General features: G+C 39.2%; 1 protein-coding gene across 3 annotated transcripts in view; it reads right to left on the reverse strand.

Annotated features, from left to right (window-relative positions):
• Positions 1–5,994: 5,994 nt before the first annotated feature.
• SYT1 (synaptotagmin 1) overlaps positions 5,995–21,639 on the reverse strand; it is a 328,925-nt gene continuing 313,280 nt past the window's right edge. For all 3 annotated transcript variants that reach the window (XM_056516347.1, XM_056516346.1, XM_056516345.1), the window contains 2 exons: positions 13,074–13,207; positions 5,995–9,097 (listed from right to left, as the gene is read on the reverse strand). In XM_056516347.1, coding sequence (XP_056372322.1) covers positions 8,891–9,097; positions 13,074–13,207 — 341 coding nt within the window. In that variant the 3' untranslated portion in view covers positions 5,995–8,890. The remainder of the gene's footprint in view (positions 9,098–13,073; positions 13,208–21,639) is intronic.

A 21,639-nucleotide genomic window follows, 5' to 3' on the forward strand; every position in this document is an offset into this window, starting at 1 on the left:
CCCTCCTTTGATAAGTACTCTGTGGCTGTGTCACCAGACACGTTGAATCATGTTACGTGACAGGGAAGAGACCATGTTGCTGCTAATAAGACCAAATTCACTCCATGGGTAACTGTTTTATATAATTAACAGGATAAAATATTTTCATTATGTTCCAAGTACTTCAGATGAAAGGATACAATTCTTGCAGGATTTTGAAAATTACCCAGCTCTGCTAACCATGTCACAGTAAGTGGCTGTTCTACTGTGTGGGAAACATATTGTTAATGAGATGAGCAGGGAATGGCATTAATATTTTTTTTTTTTTTTTCATTAAGGAAGAGTATAGCAATTTTTAAGATTATACTATTTCTATAATCTTTAAGATCCAGATGCTTTTGAGTAAGATGATTTGGCTGATGATAATGTATTTGTTTATGAAATTATGTCAATGATAATTCTGTCAGATTTGCCATGTTAAAAGCTATGGATCTTTCAGGCCTTTGCTATGGCTTCAGAATTTAAATAGCTGGCATTTGCAGTGTAGTAATACTCAGATGCCTAGATTGTGGACCAAAAGTGTGTGTTTTACAAACCCTAGGAAAGTGAACAAGGCAACAGTATGGGTATAAATGGAAGAGGAATCTGGTATATGCCATATAATGCACTCATCAAGGAATGGTGTATTGCTGTTTACACGTGGAGGAGACCCAACATGAGGTGCTGGGGAATACAGAGTGCCAGTGCATACCTGTATTTAGCAGCTGCTAGTCAAGGAACACGCTGTGTAATTGTGTAGGGATGTGAAATATTTTGTCATGAAGGAGCTCCTCATCTATCCTTGAACATATTGAGAGTCGAGAGGATTTATGGAGCTGTCAGGCGGGAGATAATGAACGCACACACATACAAAAGACTGAAGACATTATAAAACTGTTACCTAGGCTGGCAGGAGAATGAAGGAGTTGCCTGATAATGCTTTTAAGTTGCTTATTCTTTTTAATGCATTTAAAAATCTAGATTGCAGTGAAGTTGACTTCTGCATCACTAGTATGGACATTCTGCTTAATGTTTGCTGTCTATTCTGCAGATAATAAAATGTAAATTTTTCTTTAAGGTAACTGAGAGTGGGTATTGGATAGTGGTCTGAACAAAAGTTTGCTCCTCATGAGATGCCTTAAAAAGAGAATGTGAGTCAAACTAGCCTAAGTCAGGTCATGAGCAGGGGCAGTCCTCTTAGCATGCAATCACAGAAGTATTAATACACTGTTAACTTTGAAAAAGGCTGGGAGGAGACAGGTGAGACTCACGTGCAGCCCACACTGATTTTTCAGCTGCCTGAGTTATAATCCGGCGGGTTTCTATTAAGATGCCAGGCAGGGAGAGTGTTCTCCCTCTTTTGGGGAAAAGGTCACAGAGGTTTTGTGAAGGTGCTTGAGATGATGGAATTTGCAGTCGAAAGTGATGATGAAAGTAATGGTTGGAACTGATTTATAATTTCTGGTGCAGGGGAAAAAAATGCCCTTTGTTTCACCCAGTCCATCATATTTCTTCTCCATTAAAAGTGCTACTGCACTTCTTCAGAGTGCTGGTGTGACTCTCTGCTAATAAGCTGCAGAATATGATCAAGGAAAAAGTATAATATACATAGGATAGGTACAGAAAGTAGGTTTTATGCTGTGGGAAGTGAAGGAAACACTGCAGCATCTTGTAGTTAATATTCTGAAGCAATTATTAACCGGTTGCTAAGGCTTTTGCAGCTCAGTGTGTTTCTAAGAGATTGTTAGTTTTTGCGGAGTAGTTGAATAAACTTTAGAAAGTTGGCTAGGTAAAAGTGCAGCAAAGAAAGCATCAAGAACAAGCAAGAAGGAAACAGCTTGTACTCAGCTGGATGAGGGGATGCAGTAAACAACATAATAGCAAGCATGGGATCAGAAGTTCAATCAGAAGAGATCTTGTGGCTCTATTGACAGAACAGTGACATGGGGAAAGACAAAAACATGTAAGACCTTGTGGGTTGGGTCTATGGCAAGAGAGAGAGATTTGGTTGCCTGATCTGCAACCTATTTCTTTTTCTTCCTGTATTTTTGCCAGTTTATTCCTCTGTGTTATCTGTACTTCAGAAAATGTCAATTGGAGAAGTGTGCCCGCTTTCTTGCTTGCATTCAGATTTAATTATGGTCACGGTGCTCAAACCTTTCAGGCAGCTATTTGTTTGTGTTAAATCCAAGGAGTGAGAGCATTAACCAATTCTCCTCATGACTGGGCTGGAGTGGGAAACCTGATCCTTTGTATTAGGAAAAACACTTTTTTCAGATGCATGGAGGAAAGCAACAATGATAAGCTGAATCTTCTCAGGTTTTTATGCTGGAGACTTGGAAGTCTCAAAGACAAGGCACTATGTGACTTAGGCAGGACTCATCTTTGCTCTGGTACAAATTTGTAGCTACTTTTTCTGTAGTATAGCAGAACTCTGGGTAGCTAGGATACATATTTACTCACTAGCCCTACTTTTTTCTTTTTTTTTTTAATTTTATTTTAATTTTTTTTTTCTGTTTTTTTTTTTTTCTATTTTATTTTTAATTTTTTTTCTGTTTTTTTTTTTTTTTTCTTTTTTTCTTTTTCTCTTTTTCTTTTTCTGTTCACTTATATCGTCTGCATAAATGTCTTTGTTTCCCTCAAGACTGGATCTTTTTAGATTTACTTTTCAGAATTTCTTTCTGCCAAAGACTCCTGCAAATCCTTTATATCCTGTGTTTCAACTACAAAGACTTACCTGATTCAGCTGCCTTGAAAAACTTCTTACTCTACACTAGACCATACAACAGCTCTTAATGGGATAGTATATTCCACTTTTCCAATAGGTATTTTCCCAGGTTTATTCTGATCTTTGAAAAGAACTTTGAACATTTCTTTGGAGGATGTGATGTCTCAGGGGCAGCAGGAAGCATCCTGGCATCTGTACAAGTGCTGCACTGGGACAGAGCATGTTCTGTCCTTGTGTGAATTATGTCTACTAATAAACACATTCCAGATAACATATATGAAGGCTAAATATGTATAAGAGAATTTTAATTTGAACATCCTTTGGCTACTCCTAGTTCATCAGAAGCTTTCACTACCTTGTTAGAGACTACTGAGAAGACAAATCTATTATTCTGGAAGTAACTCTAGTACAAAAAAAAGAGTTTCTGCCTAGATTATTCTTAGTGGCTTGACTAGCTCTCTTACCTTCTCATTTGAGATCATCTTTAGAGACCTTTTTGGTACTACTGTTCAAAAATTTCTCAAAAATATTTGGGTGATATGTAACATTTGAATTTAAATGCCTGTCTTGGTACTTGATTCTCAATGTATGAAATTAGAGATAGCATCATAATTTAGATTTGTTCCAGCTGAAGCAATTTTACACCACAGGTAAATTTTGCCAACTCATTCTCATCTGTTTTCTAGATCACTAATAAATGTTCATCTGCAACAATGAACCTCTTCAGCACCTCACCCTTAATCATACAGTATGTTGAAATTTGACCATTTAATATTAATTTAATCCATGAAAAGGACTCTGTGAGTCACCCTGATTACTTAATTTCCTTGATAGCCTTCCATCAGAGCTTTTACCCATTAATCAGTGTCAGATCATGGTGTATGGCTGGAGAGGAGTAAGTGAAACTAAGAAGTTTGATGAAGCAGGGAGTTAAAGCAAATTAACAATTTAGCCATCTATTGTATATTTTGGAGAGTGGTTTTAGAATTCTTTAGATCGAGTTAAATGAGAGAGGTAATCTTGTATTTGAATGAAGAAATGTATAAAAGCTGCTTTGAGTTTGACTGCTACAGGGAAAAAAACAAGGATGCCATGAAGATAAAACCAACATATTGAGGAGTTTCACGAAGAATAAAGCCATTTTGAGCAGGATGGAAGTTATTGAGGCTCAGTCTGTCTTTTACCAGAACAAGTGGATAAGAATGTTTCTGAGTAAGTGTGAAATAATTGACTTCAGCATTACATTCTGGACTACAACATGTCAGGCTTTCAATCAGGTTTAACAGCCAGGAATCCTCCTCCTTGCGATGAATGGTCCAAGGGAGAAGACAAATATAGCCTGAGCTCAGTCTGGAACTCTTCAATGACAGATCCATGTCACGGTTTTGGAACAAATTCTTGCTGCCAGTGGGCGCTATTGCTCCTTAGGAAAGCCATGAAACCTTCTAGGCTAAGGTATGTTTGTGAACATAATGGATAAAATAACTTTCCCTGGGCTCAGAGGGAATGCAAGCAAACTTAGGTCTGTGCAGGACTGTGGGATAACCTTCATTAGGAGAGCAGAGACTATTTTGCCACCTTTGTGCATTGGTCTTTTGTTTATGAGGACAACTGGTGTCAGCTCCATTTGGTGCAATAACATCAGTGTATCATCGCCTACTGTGTGCTCTCTTTGTTGTAAGTAATAAGTGTACAAGCACCTGAAATTAAATGTGAGCTGTCAGACTGATGAGATTGGTTCTGTCAGAAGATGAAACTCTTCATTTGGTAAGGTAGGTGGATTTTTTTTGGCTAAATGGCTGTTCAAGCTCTCAGTGTGTTATCACTGTATAACTGTACTAGCTGTACCCTCGACCTTCACCCCAGAAGCATGGAAGAGCTGTCTTCACTTCCCTAATTTATTTGGCTCTTTAAAAACTCCATGAAGGACATCTAGAGCATCCTCTAGTTTGTAGAGCTTTCTATTTTATCTTGAATACAGCATAATCTTGACATACATCTTGGTATGGCTCATATCTGAAAGTGTCGCTGCAGGTGTTGGTCACAAAGAACTACATAGAGTGTAGTGTCCTCTGTACTAGTTTGTCATGTGCTTTTGGAACTTTTTGATGCAATATAAGAAGTATTCTCTGTATTGAAGATAAATATCTGATGCATATAAGGAAAAGGTTATGAAGGCTGCTTAAAAATGTTGGCAGTACGTAAAGGAAATTCCTTTTTCGTACTTTCTTTAGTGCCTGGATGAGCAACAGTGCTTGAATGGATACTGAAAATTAGGGCTGGACAAGCATTTGGTAGGTTCATGTTCTGAAAAGCAGGTCAGTGTGTGTAAAACTGAACTGGCAGCCTTGAGTGGAAAGGTTAAAGCATAAATAAATAAAAAAATGGCTGTTAGAGTAATCAAAAATAAACCGTTTTAAATTTTGCTTTGCATAAATAACAGGCAATTAACTTTCATTGACTCATGATGTGAAAAGTGATCGAGAGACAGATACTTTGCTTTGGTAACAATCTGACAGTTGGGAAGAATGGTTTTTTTGACAGTTCATTAGGGGTTAAATGAGCTGAATAAAATTGGTAATTTTTGCTGCTTTCCCCACTTAGTATAACAGCTATTATATGAAGCATTTTTCCTTACATTAGTTGTAATGACTGACTTTAACTAATTGCTCTGTTGAAAGAACTGGTTTTGATTGACAAAGGTATTTTCCTGGTATTCTTATGAGCTGCAAAAAAGGCTGGTGCATATAGAACCTGCAATACCTTCTCCCTGCTTCCCCTTTCCCCCATAGTTTAAGCACTTATTTAATCTTTATTCTACAAGAGGTTTAATTTTATGGTCATCTTAGAAGTAGCACTTGAATGTAGGTTAAAATATAGCATCTCTCTCCAAATGAAAACTTCAACCACAGCTTTATTGCAATTGTCTGGAAGAACACTGATGCATAGGCAACTGCTTGGGAGTTTTTGTCATGGTCATGTTTTGATAGAGGATGATGGCTTTTGAGGCAAATAATCAGGCTCCTGGGTAAACAAGGTAATAGTGCTTCATCTGCAACTGAGGTGGAGAATTCATCTACTGTAGTGCTGCTGGCTGTGACTGTCTTACTGATGAAAGCAGCTTTTCACAGCCCCTCGAAACGTGCTGTGCTATTTCACTTGTGACACTTCAAAGTATGTGATTGTGTGAAAGTCCTGGAGAGAAATGTCTTTTCAAAATTTTAGATGAAAAGAGAAATGCCAGAACATCAACAGGAAATAAAACATTTTTATTGAATATCTGTGTAATATGTATGTTATTTTAACGACAATTGGAAAACTCTACTGTGGGGAGTCACTACACAAAGTGAAACAAAATATAAACCACCTCATCAAAAATGAAGGTAAAATACGGCTAAAGTTGTCAGCTCGCGGGCCACGAGCGATATGGCAGGATAAAACACCCCAAACATTTCTACAAGATACAGAGAAAACCCACACAGAGAAACACTCAAGCAGGCAGTAAATATACACAAAGGCAACTAGGATCTTTCTACAGCATCAGATTCTAATACTTCACACAGCTTTGTCAGAAAGGTACATGTGGCTTCTTTGAGGATGAAAAATGTCATCTTGGTCACATGGCAGGTTCAGTCTCTGAGAATCATTGTACCTTACAAACCAGTTCTAGGGTGACGTTCAGTCTGGCAGTGTAGGAAGAGAAAGCATTAAGATTATCTTAACACAGGAAGTCAGTCCTGGCACTTTGAACCTGCAGCTATCCTGAATGAATAACTGAAAGCTGGAGACCATGAAGCTCTTAGGCTGGAAAGCTGACTCTCTACTTCTCTTTGGTGGGGTTTGGTCCTTAAGGATAAGATTTTAAAATATTCCAGCTTGATGCTTTGCATGTATGTGCCTGTTTCTATCTGAAAATTTCTCGCTTGTGTTTTTTCTATGTTTCATGTAAAAAAGAAAGAAAATGGATCTTGCTATTCTCACTTTTGGAGGTGGGGAGAAATACAAGCTTTTATTCTCCTCCCAGTACTTTGCTGCTGCTTTTACCCTCAAAGTACTGCAAAACAGGGGTGCTTGGCCATCCCTGCACTGACCTCTGATACTGCCACAGTTCTCCCAGAAGCAGAGAGCCTTGAGGGAGGCTGTGGAATTTAGTTTGCAGTGCACAGTTCTCTGATTACATTCATCTTTGTCAGACACAGAAGACTGGTAAAAACATTAATGGTTAATTCTCATGCCTCCCTCCAAAAGCAATAGCATTTCCACTTTTCTAGGGTAGTTTGCATTGCTGAAAATAATGAACTCTTCAAAGCATTATAAATATACTCACAGCTTGGAAAGATAAGCGAGGGGCCTCCAGGGACGGTACATGAGCTAGAGGTGATGCCCTGAATGACTTGATGAGATGGTACAGCGGAGCTGCCATGCTGGGGAGCTGTGGGATGACTCTACGGGAAAGCAGCAGGGGCGAGGGCGCTTGGAAATGTAGAGTATTGCACAGGGCTTGACAAAATGCTGCGTGGTCAACCCATTCTCTAGAGCATCCTTGTCCCCTGCATAGCTCTCCAGTTCTACATTGGTCCGTAACAACTGGAACTGCTTGTGCTATGCGTTCCTTCGGCAGTGCAGTAGAAGGGAATGGCAGTATTATTACAATATCACTACGGAATAAATTGATTGCTATCCACTGAGAAAACTACATTTCTAAGCACACACGGCAGTCACAGTGATACACAGAGCAGTCTTTCAAGACTCTTATGGAATGACTAATAGCTTCATAATAGTGCCATTTACTACATAATAACATTTAAAACATTTAAAAACTCCTCCTGAAACGAGCATCTAGTATACAGAAGAGGTTGCTTCAGTTTTCTAGAACTTGTTCTTTGTTTTCACTTTTTTTTTAAAGGACAAATTAAAACTTAAGTATAAATAGTATATAAAAGGTCACTAGCTGTTCTCTTTTGGCTTACTTTGAAGTGCATTTAGAACTATGGCTAAATTTTGTCATCTTCTGATGGGATTACAATACTGTCTGTTTACCATGAAACTATTTTGTATAATAAACTCACACAGCTGTGTCTAAAAAATATTCTGCATTCCTTCTAATCTGAGTTAGTATCATAAAATATTTTGTTACAAAGTCTAATGTGCAAACTCATTATAATGTGAAATCGTGGATGGAATTCACAGTATGCAAATTTTGTATAAAGGTGATAATGGAGAGCTACTCTTCTTTTCCTGGCAGCATTTTACTACTGCTGCATCTCCCTCTTCCCCCTCCCTGCACAACTTCTGCAGTGGTCTGTCTTCATATGTTAGATGAAACTCTTGCCTCCTGTGGAAGTGCTTCCTCAACTTTCAACCTAAAGCCATTTCAGTCTGTTATGTGTTTGGCTTTGGAATATATACAAAAAATGATATCCTGGCTTCTGGCTACATCTCCATGAAGTCAACCATGGAACTGCTCAGATCATGCTAAGTTGCCTGTGAAAGAAGTCTACCCAATTGGATTTGCCCCTCCAAGATTCACTGTGGACATGAAGTGTGTTATTAGGATGGTCCAGTTGAAAGCTCAGATTTAAGTTGTCCTTTAAGATGTCAGTGTAACACTACTAGTGCCTTACAAGTTGGATATTTTTTTTCTGGAATGCAGACGATACAATAGTTACCCTATAATATAGTATCAGCTCTCCTATATCTCAGTCAATTTACATAATTTAAAATAGAACATCTTATTAAAAACATCTAGATATACACAGATTAGGAAACGCTTACAACATACAAATACACAAACTAGAAATAAATTCTCAGCATACTGGTGTATATATACAACTGTGTGATACAATAAATAATTTCTGTCATGCTCTATCTACACATCATATTGCTTAAAAGAAGAGTAGATCTGGGGCGGGCGGTGGTAAAATGAAGCGCCTTTAAAAGGCTCTCTACATTTAAATTTGTGCAAATTAAAATGGGAATTTTAGAGTACAACTGATCTGTGTCAGGAACACATGGCTGGAAATGAAAGGACCCATATCACTGAGGTATTTACAGATACTGGCTAAAGAGCACTATGTGGGCAAATGCAGAAAGGCTTCTTCTTCGTCTTTTTCTTCTTCACAATTTAACCTAATTTAATTTAATTTACTTCTTGACTGCCAGCATGGCATCCACCTCCTCCTCGGGCTGTAGGGTGTGCCACTGTGCGATGGGCCGCCGGGGGTTGGCCAGCATGTCTGACCAGTGCCGCAGCTCCGCGCCGGTGCTGTTGTAGCCCACAAACACTTTCCCGATGGCATCGTTCTTGCCAATCTTGTCATAGTCCAAAACAGTCACAACAATTTGCACTTTCTGTAAGGAGACAGGGAAGGAGCAGTGAGCATGACAGTAAGGGGAAGGTGGGCAGGGATGGATGGAGGGGACAGCCAGCCGTGGAGAAGTCCTGAAAGGGGAAGTGTGTGACAGCTGGAGTAGATTCCCCTAATGAGAAGCAAATTCAAACTTTGTTTTTGCTTCTTGAGAGCCTTCCAAATAAAATCAGGTTTCAACTTTCCTGTTAGCTTGAAACTTGCCCCCTTGCATTGAATAGCTTCATACGGAAATCGAGTTTGATTGCTTTTCCTTTAACAGATTAATAATTTAAAAAAAGTTGTGCAATTTTACACATCCTTATTTTTTAAGTAAATAAGTTAACAAAGTTCAGAAATGGCTCTATGTCTGCAATGCTGTACTCTACTCTGTTAGTTGCTTTTCTAGCAACTCTTACCCATCCATCCAGTATTCTAGTCAGGTATTTTGAGATAAATTCAGAAGATAGCCCTGATGGTTACTATACACATAGACACGTTCTAATCTCTATGCACATGCATGTGCACTTGTGCACACACACAAGCATGTGTGTACACTGTGTATATTCTGTGTATTTACAGATAAATCTAGGAAACAGGCTGGTTGCTAAAGGGGGTTGGAATGGATGTATAACCCCTGGTGTCTCAGCTCTGACACACCAGCCTATGACTGAGCTGATGCTGGAGTGCCACTCTATAGGAATGGTGACCCCTGGCAAACAGGGTTAAGCAAGTCCCTCATGGTCTGTGTGAGCCCACCTGTCACAGCTCACAGACAATTTTCCATGCATTTATGTTTGTAGTTGTGTGCACAAAACATGCAATTTCTCTCTTTCAGGTCTTTAATATTTGTCAAAAGAGCATACACAGCTATTCCTTCAGTGGAGTGGTGTTGTTCTCCAACAGCACCTAAGACTTTCACAGTCTTGGGCTGATTTTACTAAATTGGAAACACTTCTCCTTATTGAGATTTATTTTTAACAATGAACATACAGTTCTTTTCCTGATTCCAGTGTCAGCTTCCTGAATAGAAGGAAGAAATGTCCTGAAACACATTTCCAGAAAAATCTATTCTCTAGAATTAGGTTTTTAAATTTAAAGCTTTAAATATATCTACAATCTGGACCTCTTACTAGAATTATTAATTTCAGGGCTTGTAATAGGATTATCTTTTAAAAGTAGCACGACCAGGGTCATGAGATTTATTTTATAAAGTCCATTTCCTTACAGAATTGTACAGTTCACTGAGCCAGAGAAAGAGATGAAAGGCACTTAAGCATTTATATAGTTGCTGATGACAAAAGTATACATCAGACTCAAGATTTTCCCTCTCCAGAGTACTCACAATAAAAGGCAATATTCTGAAGCAAGTATTTCTCTGTGTCAGAATTACGTTTCAGTGCTGCTGTTTGCAATACACTCACTTTTAATGGCACCTCCCCAAATGAACACTTACATTTTAGATGCATGTTACACTCACAGATATAAAAAGTAAGCATGAGACTATTATTTTTGCAGTACAAAAACATGCTTGCATGCTGTACCTAGAAGATTTGGGATAATTATTACAGGATTTTTAAAAAAAATGTTCATCATAAGACAAAAATGAGCACTGTAAATGAAGGACCCTTTTCCTTGCTCTACAAAGATGTAAGAACAGCCAGCTCAGATAATTAACTTGGAGATGATTCTCCCCTCATGATCTCTGGACTAAACCTACAGAGAAATGTGAGCATCTCTTTGCCTTTGTACCACATATTAAAGGAGCAGCTGCATGGCAAAACCCAAGAGGTGCTAGTAGAAAGCACTGCCTCTCCTAATAAACACTTGGATTAGCAGTTTCCATGATGTGATTAAGCCCTTTGGACTGAGAGGGCCTGGAGACACTGCTGCCTGCAAAGGCAGTCTGTTTTGCACGTGGCAAAACATGTGCCTGATCTGCCAGTAGCAACGTTATTTGGCTTCCCTGTGGTGTTCTCCCATTACCCTTGAAGACATCACTTTGTTTCTTTGAAGAGCCAGAACCCATGGTCTCTGTGAAATTGTTGAAAATGGTAATATTTGGCTCCTTTAAAATGACACGGATGCACTGCTATTGACCTGCTTTCCCTCCATGACCTCTCTCTACTCTCCAACCATCAAGAAACTGGTATAACCATTATTTTTTGACAGTGAAAGTTCACTTAATGACTTTTATATGAATAGCATGTAAGTCACAGTGATTCCTATGATATTACATCTAAATAACATTTAAAATGTGTTTTTCTAATGATGAAATCACTTCAGTATCCATGATGAAGTATCTTCTAAATATAGTCTTTTATAACTAACTCAAAATACATTGGCAAACGACCAAAGTCCATAACTGCAGATTTAAAACTGGGGCTATATAGTCAAGTAAACAGCCTAAAAAGTCATTCTAATAAACTTACCAAAAAAAAAGGCTAAAAATTTAAACCTCTAAACCACAATACTTTTAAAAGAAACTATAACCACCTCAAAAATGACTTAGAAAAAATTTGAAAGCAAAATGGTCAAGTACCAAGAATGTGCCTAACCATGCCAAAGCTTTGATAGGCCAATTTGGAGGCAACCATTCCAGCTCCTCAAGCCTTGTCCCTATTTGGAAATCAAGATACTCGTTGCCTAAATTGCCATTAGATTTGATTAATCTCCTTTGGCCTCTGGGTCTTTGATCCCTGTTATGAAATCTTTCACAAGCACACAGAGCAGCTTTCATTAAATAGGGGAGATTAACCCCCACTGGATTTCTCACTTCTTGATTCCTAAAATCCACAGACACCTGTACGTGCAGCAGGGCATGAAGAAATTCTAAATGGACTAGTCATGCATCCAAGTCACTGTGTCCATGTTTCACCTTGGCTAGTTTTATTATCTTTGTTAGTACCAAGTCAATAAAATGCAAGAACAGTTTTACTTGAAAGGTAGGCCTTGGCTCCTGGGCTTCTCTCCAGCCCAGCTGCTATCAAAATCCAAGATACACAATGTGAAAACTCATACCATACTCTCTTCTAATAAAGAGTGACTCCAAGTTTTGTCCAAGCAATTCAAACACATTACAACTAATTTACACCAGGATGACTATCACAATCTACAGAAGGATGTATTCCCAGATGTTTTAAATTATGGTCATTTAAACTGAAAGAACACTTTCCCCACTCAGCTCCACCCAGAAAAGCTGTTGTATTGCTTAACTTCTCCACAGTCCTGGGGCTCCATGGCCAGGTGGAAAGCCAGCATGCAGTTCTTTTCCCACATGCCTCCTGAGACAGTTCAAAAAAGCTTCTCTCTTGAGATAAAAGACAGTTAACATCAAAAGAAGTTAATTCTCTCTCATGAGAGACTGTCTGCCTCCCAGTAGCTCAAAGATAGGCAACTGAGTCCCTGAACAGGTACTGCAGTACTGACCCCTGAGATTCTCAAATGCCTTTTTCCAAGAAACATAGGAATCACTGAAAAATTTTCAAAGTGTAGTAAATAACTGAAACAAAGCTGTGTATAAATTAGGTATTTTACTTTAAAGGGGTGCTGCAGTGCTTTCAAAAACTAGGGCAAATAAATGCATAAAGAACACAAATTTATCTGATAATGCCAATTTATTATTTTCAATAATTTAGGGAAAAATATTTTCTTTTTCTTTTCTTTTCTTTTATCCCTATACCTTTTTGCCAGCACATTCTTCCACTATCTCCCTGTGGATTTTTTTTTTCCCCAAATCCATTTCTGTTAACAGAAAATGTCAGTTATCCATTTCTCAGTGATGAATCAAAGCTTCCTAAGTACTTCACATTTTATCATTTCCCTCTTGAAGCAGTCACACTCATCTAATGTAGCACAGGGCTGGCACCTAGGTGCTAATGAAGGCATGCACATGTGATAATTAACAAGATTCCTGCTAAATATTTATAAGGGCTGAGAGATGGAATGCAGAGGAAAGACAAAACACTGTTTGACATTACCTGAATTTGCTCAAATGGTACTTCAAAGCTGAAAGACTCGTTGTAGTAGGGATTCAGAGTGTTCTTTTTAATTGTAGTCTTTTTCTTCTTCAGCCTCTTACCATTCTGCATCAGATGGATCTTCACATAGGGATCTAAGCAATCAAGAGAAGAGGTAGAGTTAAGAAGAAGAGTTCAGTGTGTTTTCTACAAATTTTATTCCCATGCATGTAAGAGTAGATTAAAAAAACCCCAAAAGACAACATTTATAGCTTGTATTTAAACAAGTTCTTAATTTCTACTATAGAAAATCTCCTGTATAATTGTGAAGTATTCCTGATGGGAAAATGTACAAAGTATTTATTACATTATCTCTTTAACATCATAAAGGCAGAGTAAATTCCACCTAACTTTGTTCCACAGCTCATCAACCATCCTGCAAGCATTTCTTAGCAATGGTTTGTGGGCTTTTTTCCCCAAGACCGGTGAGGGCTGCCAAATGCACGCAGCAGGTACAAAGATGGCATGGCTGGATGCTCTACAACCACCTGGCAACTATTCCAATCACTCTTTGGGATGGTGCTGCACCGTGGTTTTCCTGTTCTCTGACCTCCCTGGTGAGCTGTGACCGACAGGGTCCAGCAGGCTGCAGCCCTGCCTGCCAGGAGAAGACTGTGTCCCTTCAATACCAGCCCTCTGCCTCAGTGCTGCACACAGCCAGAGCCCACGGGGGCCACGGTGCTGGTATCAATGACACACTGGCTTTGCCACTCTCTATTCAATTCCCATTGTCATTTCAAATGACTTGTGGTGGCAAAGGAGCAGAACTCATTTGGTGCCTAATCAGGTATTCCTTGTGTGAGCAAAACTTTCCTGGACATTACAGCACTGATGAGGCATCTCAGTGATGCTGATTTCAATGGAAGTTTTACCTGCTTAAAAGAATAGCACTGTGAGTCCTTAATCCATGACGAGGGCTGTCTGGAGAGTGAACTAAGATTCTTCCATGGAGCTGCTAATTAGCAGTATCCTCACTGAGTTCAGCTGTTTTTCTGTTTAGGCTTAACCACGAAGCTACTCAAGCTCATACTTTTCAACAACCTTTATAGTACTGTCACCAAAATTGGGGTAGATGCCTCTCTGGCTCTAGGCAGCTGAACTGTGATGTAGATCAAGGTAAACTTCCCTTGAGTGAGCTGGTAGGAGTTATATAAAATGCCTGCCAGACATAAGTCACCTGCAGCATAAATAAGGCAGCCTGAATAATGCAAACTATCAAAGGTGAGGGGTTCTCCTTTCCCTGCTGAAAAAAGGCTGGGGCAAATGAACACTGCACTTAATATGAGCAAACCATGCTTCATGATTCTGCATGAAATTAATTTTTAGAAGAGCAATTGCACTTTTCTACAGTCAAAATATGCCTTTCTGTGGAAGACCTGGGTGTTCAGGAAAGTTAAGCTACTGAAGTCACTTGATCACAGTCTACAGTTCCTCTGAAGGAAGCCTAATTTTGGTAGTAGATTCTTCAAGACAGCAGACAAGGGTGTAAAAAGATCCAGTGGCTGTGAGAAGGAATTACAGAAATTCTAATTCAGGAATAGGCACATATTTCAGCAGTAAGACTGAAACAGCTGGAGTAGCTTCTTCAGTGGTGAACTCTCTGTTACAGAGGGTTAAGACTCCTTCTCCCTCAAAAGACTCAAAGTTCAAACAGAAATTAAATCTGAGTAGGTTTACGCTTCAGGCAAGGAATTGCAAGGGTTCCTCGTGGCTGCACAATGTATGAATTAAGGAGTATCATGTGAAGAGCAAAATGCTAGCAAAAAGCCAACAGAGGTCCATTTATTTTTTAATACTGAGATCAACACCACTGCACACAGGGTTTTCAAGATGGAAAGGAGGTGAATCTGGACTTCTTCAACATTAGCTGGTACTTGAGAAAAGCTCATCACTTTCCCTGAGGATTCATGCAGAATGCAAAATTGTGCTAAGTTCAGAATGATGGTTTAGGTATACATAATATAAACTAAGGAAGTAGCTAATGAATCAGTGGTAGAGCATTAAGAAATGAGAATGAGGTAAGATGCTGTAAAAATATAATTTGAGTTACTGAACTGGGAGACTAAACAGTACAGTAATATATTATTATTAAGGGTATTAGCACAGAATAATTTATTAAAATAAATGCAGGCGATATAAGCCAATTCTTTTCTGATCTGTGCCTTTGCACAGACAATATACACAGGTTTGATGATAATTCATATGTCCTTAAGGACTGTACAGTAAGGTTTATAAAGGGATGCAGAAATATTCCCATTTGATAACAAAATCCATATTTTTAAGAAGAATATTTTTAAACTAGAAATCAATGTATGTGAATGCTTGCACATCTATAAGTACATTCACTTTAAATGATTTGCTTCTACTGACATTCTATAATTTCTATCTTCATGCTTGTATCAGAGCAAAACCTGACCTAGACAACTCACAGCCATGGGGCATGACCCACAAGGTAAATTTCTGTGGTTTCTTTTTCATTTCCTAATTGGTTTCTTCTGTTTGCCAATTTGGGGAGTTGTGTTAGGCTCAGTCAAATGCCAGTTGTTTAGTAGGAAAGATCCAGTGGTGCCACTGTAGTGCAGAACTGTGTGGCAGAGGTACCAAATGGGGCACAGAATGGGGTGGAACATGATATAATAATCCAATATTTTTTTTTCATCTGAGGGTAAAATTGTCACCATAATCCAAACAGAAACCTATCACTTAACTGAAACCATGTTCCTTCTTTTCTTGTTTCACAGTAAGGTATTATGTAAGTTTACTCATCACCAACATTTGAAATCAGAACAGGGTGTCCAGCTCAAGTAAATGGGCCAGTAGAGATTTTGGCTGAGTTTCTCCTCATACTAGATGGTATATCCACTTTCTTGTTTTTGAAGTATCCTGATACTAATCCTCCCCTCTTCTCATTCTTCTGTGTCCTATACATGAGTCCCTACACCACTGCACTATCTTCAGTCACATTCTCCCATGTTCCACAATGTTAACTCCCTCAACTCCCCAGTAATCTATTTGCTTGCACTCTACACACAAAACCTGATACCTAAGCACAGACTTTCTTGTGACTTCATGAATAAATCTCTGAAAAAGACAGATTCTCTTCCACTAAATAACAGAAGCTGAACTGCTTGGAATCAATTACTGGAAGAAGGGATGATAATCAAAAGAAAGCAGAACCTCTGGGAAGTGCCAGTCTCTAGTGATTTTTGTGAGATAAGTTTTAGTGCTAATAGAAATGTCTCTCCTCTCTACTTGCAACATAACCTCAGTGCTGGCCCCATTAGTCATACTGAGTAATATTTAACATGTAAATAGTCTCACTGAAGAACTGAGACCAGTAAGGATGACAGAACTGATATTACAGCCCTGAAAAGATAAATTGCCTGTTAAATGCCTAGCCAGGCCATAAAGGGCAATGCCAATGAAAATAAGCATTTCTCTTTATGTACCCTGGATAGTTATCTCATTCCAGAGTAAATATCTATCTTTAGTTAAATAGATTGCACCCCAGAATTTTCATTTCTCTCCATGGGTATACATCACTGTATTTTTAACCAGTTTGATTCTTTTCAAGTAAACAGGGATCTAGAACCATATTACATCCACAGGCATCTCTGAATGAACCACACCCATCAATCTAGAAGAAAAGATGTTGCACCCAGATGTCCCTCTGCTAAAGGAGACAAAATAGCTTTGTATCCCTTGCTTAATAATCCATTTTAACCAGTGTGTGGGACTAAATAAAATTGTGCTATTTATTCCCTCAATAGCAGTATATCCAGGAATGCTAAAAAGATGTACAATTCACAACTAATTGTGCATTATGGATCTCACAGTAATGTCCCAATGGAGACCAGCTGAACTGCTTTTAAAGCATGGGTGGACCAGCTGACAAATTTTGTTTTCCTGAAGTTTGCAGTAAGATGCCAATACATTAGTTCAGAAGTAATCAACATGGTATGTAATATCAAGATTTCTACAACCAACCATGCAGCATATATATATTTTATATATATATACACACACAACTGGAACTCCAAAAATAATGACTAGTTACAGATGAGTTGTAGATAAGATGCACTTAGTTGGCTAAGAGATTTTAGAAAAGCAACTTTAAATGGAAAAAGTACAACAACTCAAAAGAAGAAAGTTGTGGCAAAAAACCAGTATGTCAGGAAAAGGTGGAACAGAAAAATGACTTTTTCACTGTTTTTTACGATGAAAAATGTTACAGGAGTAAGTAGCTAATGAAAATTTTTTTCCGCATAGGTAGGGGAAAATTCAGCACACAAATTTCCATTTCTGTGGGTCTTCAGAAAAAATGCATCAACAACATAGTCAGCTTGGGTTGGTTTTACTACAATGGCTTATCCTGAATGCAAACAGAAGGACAGTGCCCATCCTTTTAAAAATAAAGGCTTCTGCAACCTAATCAAAATATGAAAAGTAAAGCCTCTAGAAGTTGATAAATTTGAAAAATGCCACAGGGATAACACTGGAATTGATTGTTGTGCAATTACAGTCCTGAGGCTGTAGGCAGGGGGAGCTTAATGGTTCAAAGAAAAAAAATCCCATGCAGGTCTGTGCAAAGAGATCAGAGAAAGCCCTCTAGAAGACTTGAGAAAGCCTAACATGATTAACAGGAAAAAAACTGAGCCAGAACAAACTAGTCATAGATACAGCTGGGAAGTTTCATACAACAAAACACTGTAATAAGATGTTCTCAACTAAAATGTAGAAATGGTGAAGAAATACAGTCCCAGAACTGCCTCCAGCTGCATTTTTGTCTTCAAAACATTCAGGATAACTGGCTGCTCATTAGCACGTGTTTTTTCCCATCAGAAGAAAATTTATGTGCATTCCATGCCAAAGCTCAACATCACTGACATTTAGAACAAGAGTGTCAACAGACAGTGGAGGTTCCATTCCAGGAAGCAGAATGAATTCATAAAGTGCTTGGGAATCGATTCAAGAAGTGAAGAAAATGAGGTTTGGAAATGCAGCTTTACCAAGAGCTGTGCAGATGCAGTTGGGACAGAGGTGACATGTTGGGTGCATTGCTAGTTCCAGGCTAAGGAGCCACTCTCATTCTGCAACACAGCTGGTGGTGGAAAGCCCAGGAAAGACCAAGCCAGGGGCTTAGACCAGAGCTGGAGCCCCACAGCCTGTTCCCCTCCTGTGCAAACAGGCTTCAGGTGAAGCTCTCCTGGCAGGCAGTGGAGAGAACACTTAATACAGCAAACAACCTTGTTTTCTATAGAGACTGTATCTGGGATGGAGGCTGGCAGCACCAGCAATATCTGCGTGTCTTTGGAGCGAAACTGCAGCACAGGCCAAAGCAAAACAGGAAGAACTTTGCTGGGAGTTCCCACAAATCTGCTGATTTTTCCCAAGAACCATGGGACATGCTCCCTCTGTGGGCTTATAAACCCTTCCTCCTGAGGGAGAGGGACAATTCACATGATGCCTGTGGCATCCAGGCCACGCACAATTTCCCCTGACTCTTTCATTTCTGTTTATTCATGTTTGGATGAGAGCAGATAAAAAAAAAAAAAAATCTCTGAAAAAATGAGTTTAGAGTGATACTGCATTTTCTCAGCTAGTATTTTTTCCGATAATGGAAAGTTTTGAACGGAAGGAAAGTCAGAGGGGGGGAAAAAATATATGGTGCAATGACTAAGGAGAAGCACAAGTATCTTCTGACTGCATAAAAATTATAGTTTCTATTCACTGACACAAGCTGTTGAGCCTTCTACCTTCCTCCACAAATGAACAAGTTAAAGTTAGGACATTATTTTTAAGGGAGCTGATGTCTCAAAAGAAATAAGCTCTTTCAGCATAAACTACGTGGTTTGTAAGGTTTTAAAAATCAGATTTCCTCAAAAATAAGACTTTTTTTTTTTTTTTTTTTTTTTTTTTAAGTTGATTTGCTACATAATGTCCAATCCTCAGCTACTGCTGATATTTTGTTATTCTGATCACACTTCCCTAACCCCACAAGGCTACAGATTACTTGATGTTATGGGCCAAGTCTTCAGGAGTAGCCATTTCTTGAGACAAGGGGTGAGTAACAAAAGGTATTTGCTGTATATTGTATTGAAAAGGTATTGTGCTCCCGTGCACTGTCTATGTCAGCCATGACCCAGGCAAAACACATTTTGAAATCCCTTTTAAATCCGTAAGGGGGCTGAGGATTGAGAGGTGGAGGCTCTCCCAATGCCAGCCAGTAGGGCACGGGCCATGGATGGGGTTGAGAGGTTGAGTGCAGTCCAGGTGGGCTGTCAGAATGGCCATGAGAGCTGGGAACAGTTTACCCCTAAAAAGCTCCCATCACACTTGCCAGTGTCTGTCTGTGCCACGGAGGGATGCTCCAGACCCAGGGCACACACACAAAGCCATCAGGCTCCTTTGGGCTCATATGTTGCAGTGTAACAAGTTAGATGACTTTGGATTACATATTTCCACCAGCATCTTTAAAAGAAGATGCTGTAAGACTGGGTGGATTTATAAATAAAAACATTTTAAATTTCAGATTCCATAACATTAGACAGATTCTCATAGGAATAATGGAGTCCAGGTATCCATTTATAGTGAGGAAGAAGGGGTTGGTATTTATAAAAGTAACATTAGTCTGCCTAGAATGAAAAGAGTTAAATAGAGAGTGAAGCAAAGCAGTTTCAAAATAACAACTCTTCTCTGGTGTGCAGTTATAGGAACACCAAGATGCTATTGAAGTGCTGAATTCAGAGAACCAGGGAGCTTTGGGAAGAAGGAGGTGCTGTAAAACTGACAGCCAGCTGATGATTCCCTCACCCAAGAATCCCAAACTGAGGCTGTTGAACATGTAGAGCTGACAGAGGAAACAGAAATGTTCATAGTGGCCTAAGGGCTATTCAGCCAGCTCTTGAGTGTGCAATTCCACCCACAGTGCTTCCAACTGGAACATAACAACAAATGTTACAGCGCCAGATGGGGAGACTAGCAGAAAATGGGAGGGAAAAAAATAAGAAAATCCAAAACTCTTATTTAAAACCAGCACAAATTAGTGCTTACGAGCTTTTGATTAAGTTTACTGCCAGAGCAAGGGCAGCTGATCTATCTGTTGTATCCAAGGGGTTCATTTCAGCAGTTACATGCCGGCAAAACAAATAGCTTTATAAAGCACAACAAATGTGGGTTGAACCAACAGGAAAATGCACCTTGAGTTTTGGCTGTGGGTAAACACAGAATACTCTTGTGGAAAAGCAAAGCTACTCAAGCAAGCACCTTGTAAATGTGATTATATGGAAACTACATGCATCGAAGCAGTAAACCTTGTTCCCCTGTATTTGCACCAAAAGGGTGCAAATTGTAAACTGACTGCTCATGAAGCTTGAATGTAGCAAGGAGGGGGAGAAACAGCATGGCATTGTAAAATTTTAACATACTGGAGAAGGGCACCTGCAATCTTAGATAATAAATAAAGACATAAAAACGCATATTGCAATACCATGCTTGTATACAAGTAGAAAGAATACAACAGCAGCTAAGATGAAGGAGGTATTTATATCAAATAATGGGAAGGTATTAATTTGAGCTGCTGATACAGGCAGACTCTCCAGGACAGGAATCCAGACTGAAACCAAAGCAAACTGGCAATACCTCAGGCAGCAAATTCCAGCAGACTGCTGAGTTAGAATTTAAGTAATGCCTTTTGATGATGTAGAGAAAAAAACAAAAAAAAATTATTTATTAAATTGATGGCAGTGAAAATACCAGAAGATAATACATAGAGGCTTAGACAGATTCAAAAGACTGTCCTCAAGTGAACTGGGGAGGAGGGAAGGGGGAATACACATGGACTGAGGAATAACAACAAGCAGAAGAGTGAAGAGAGAATCAGAAGCATAGATTACAGAACACCCCAAACACCCCAAGTTAAAAAGCAGTTCTTGCTGGATGTCTTAGCTGAAAACAACAGGAGCTTGGGTACATCATGATGTTCTGCACTGGACTGCCAGTGAGTGCCTTGAAGCCCTCCAGAGCTGTGCTGGTTTGGGGGCAGAGCTGCCCCACCTCACTGAGGTACACACTGCTGAGTGGAGGCCTGTTTTAGTTATTTCCCCACTCCCAGAACCCCACCCATCACAAAGACCCCAAGCCCCAAATCCAACAGCTGTGAGGCTAAATAATTCCTAATCTCAAACTTCACTGAGAACAGGTATTCCAGTATTACTGGATAATAAAGAAAACCACATCTGAGTGAGTGTCAGTATTCACTCCAAGGAATTCCTCAACCCTGAAACACACAGAAAGTCTGTTAAAAAAAAAAAAACAGTTCTAACTACTGTATTGGCAATTTACTGTAGGAAGAATATACATTTGTAGTCCCAACTCTCCAAGCCAACATTGGCTCAGAAAGGTTTTATAGCTGGACTGATTGTCAGCATGGCACTACTGTGTTGTGATTGTCTTTACATGGAAAAAAGCAAATACACTCTGCTAAGGGGTAATCTGTGTACTCTTCCACAGAGGGTTAGAAGCAACA

Source organism: Oenanthe melanoleuca, chromosome 1A, assembly GCF_029582105.1.
Source record: "Oenanthe melanoleuca isolate GR-GAL-2019-014 chromosome 1A, OMel1.0, whole genome shotgun sequence".
Classification (NCBI taxonomy): domain Eukaryota; kingdom Metazoa; phylum Chordata; class Aves; order Passeriformes; family Muscicapidae; genus Oenanthe; species Oenanthe melanoleuca.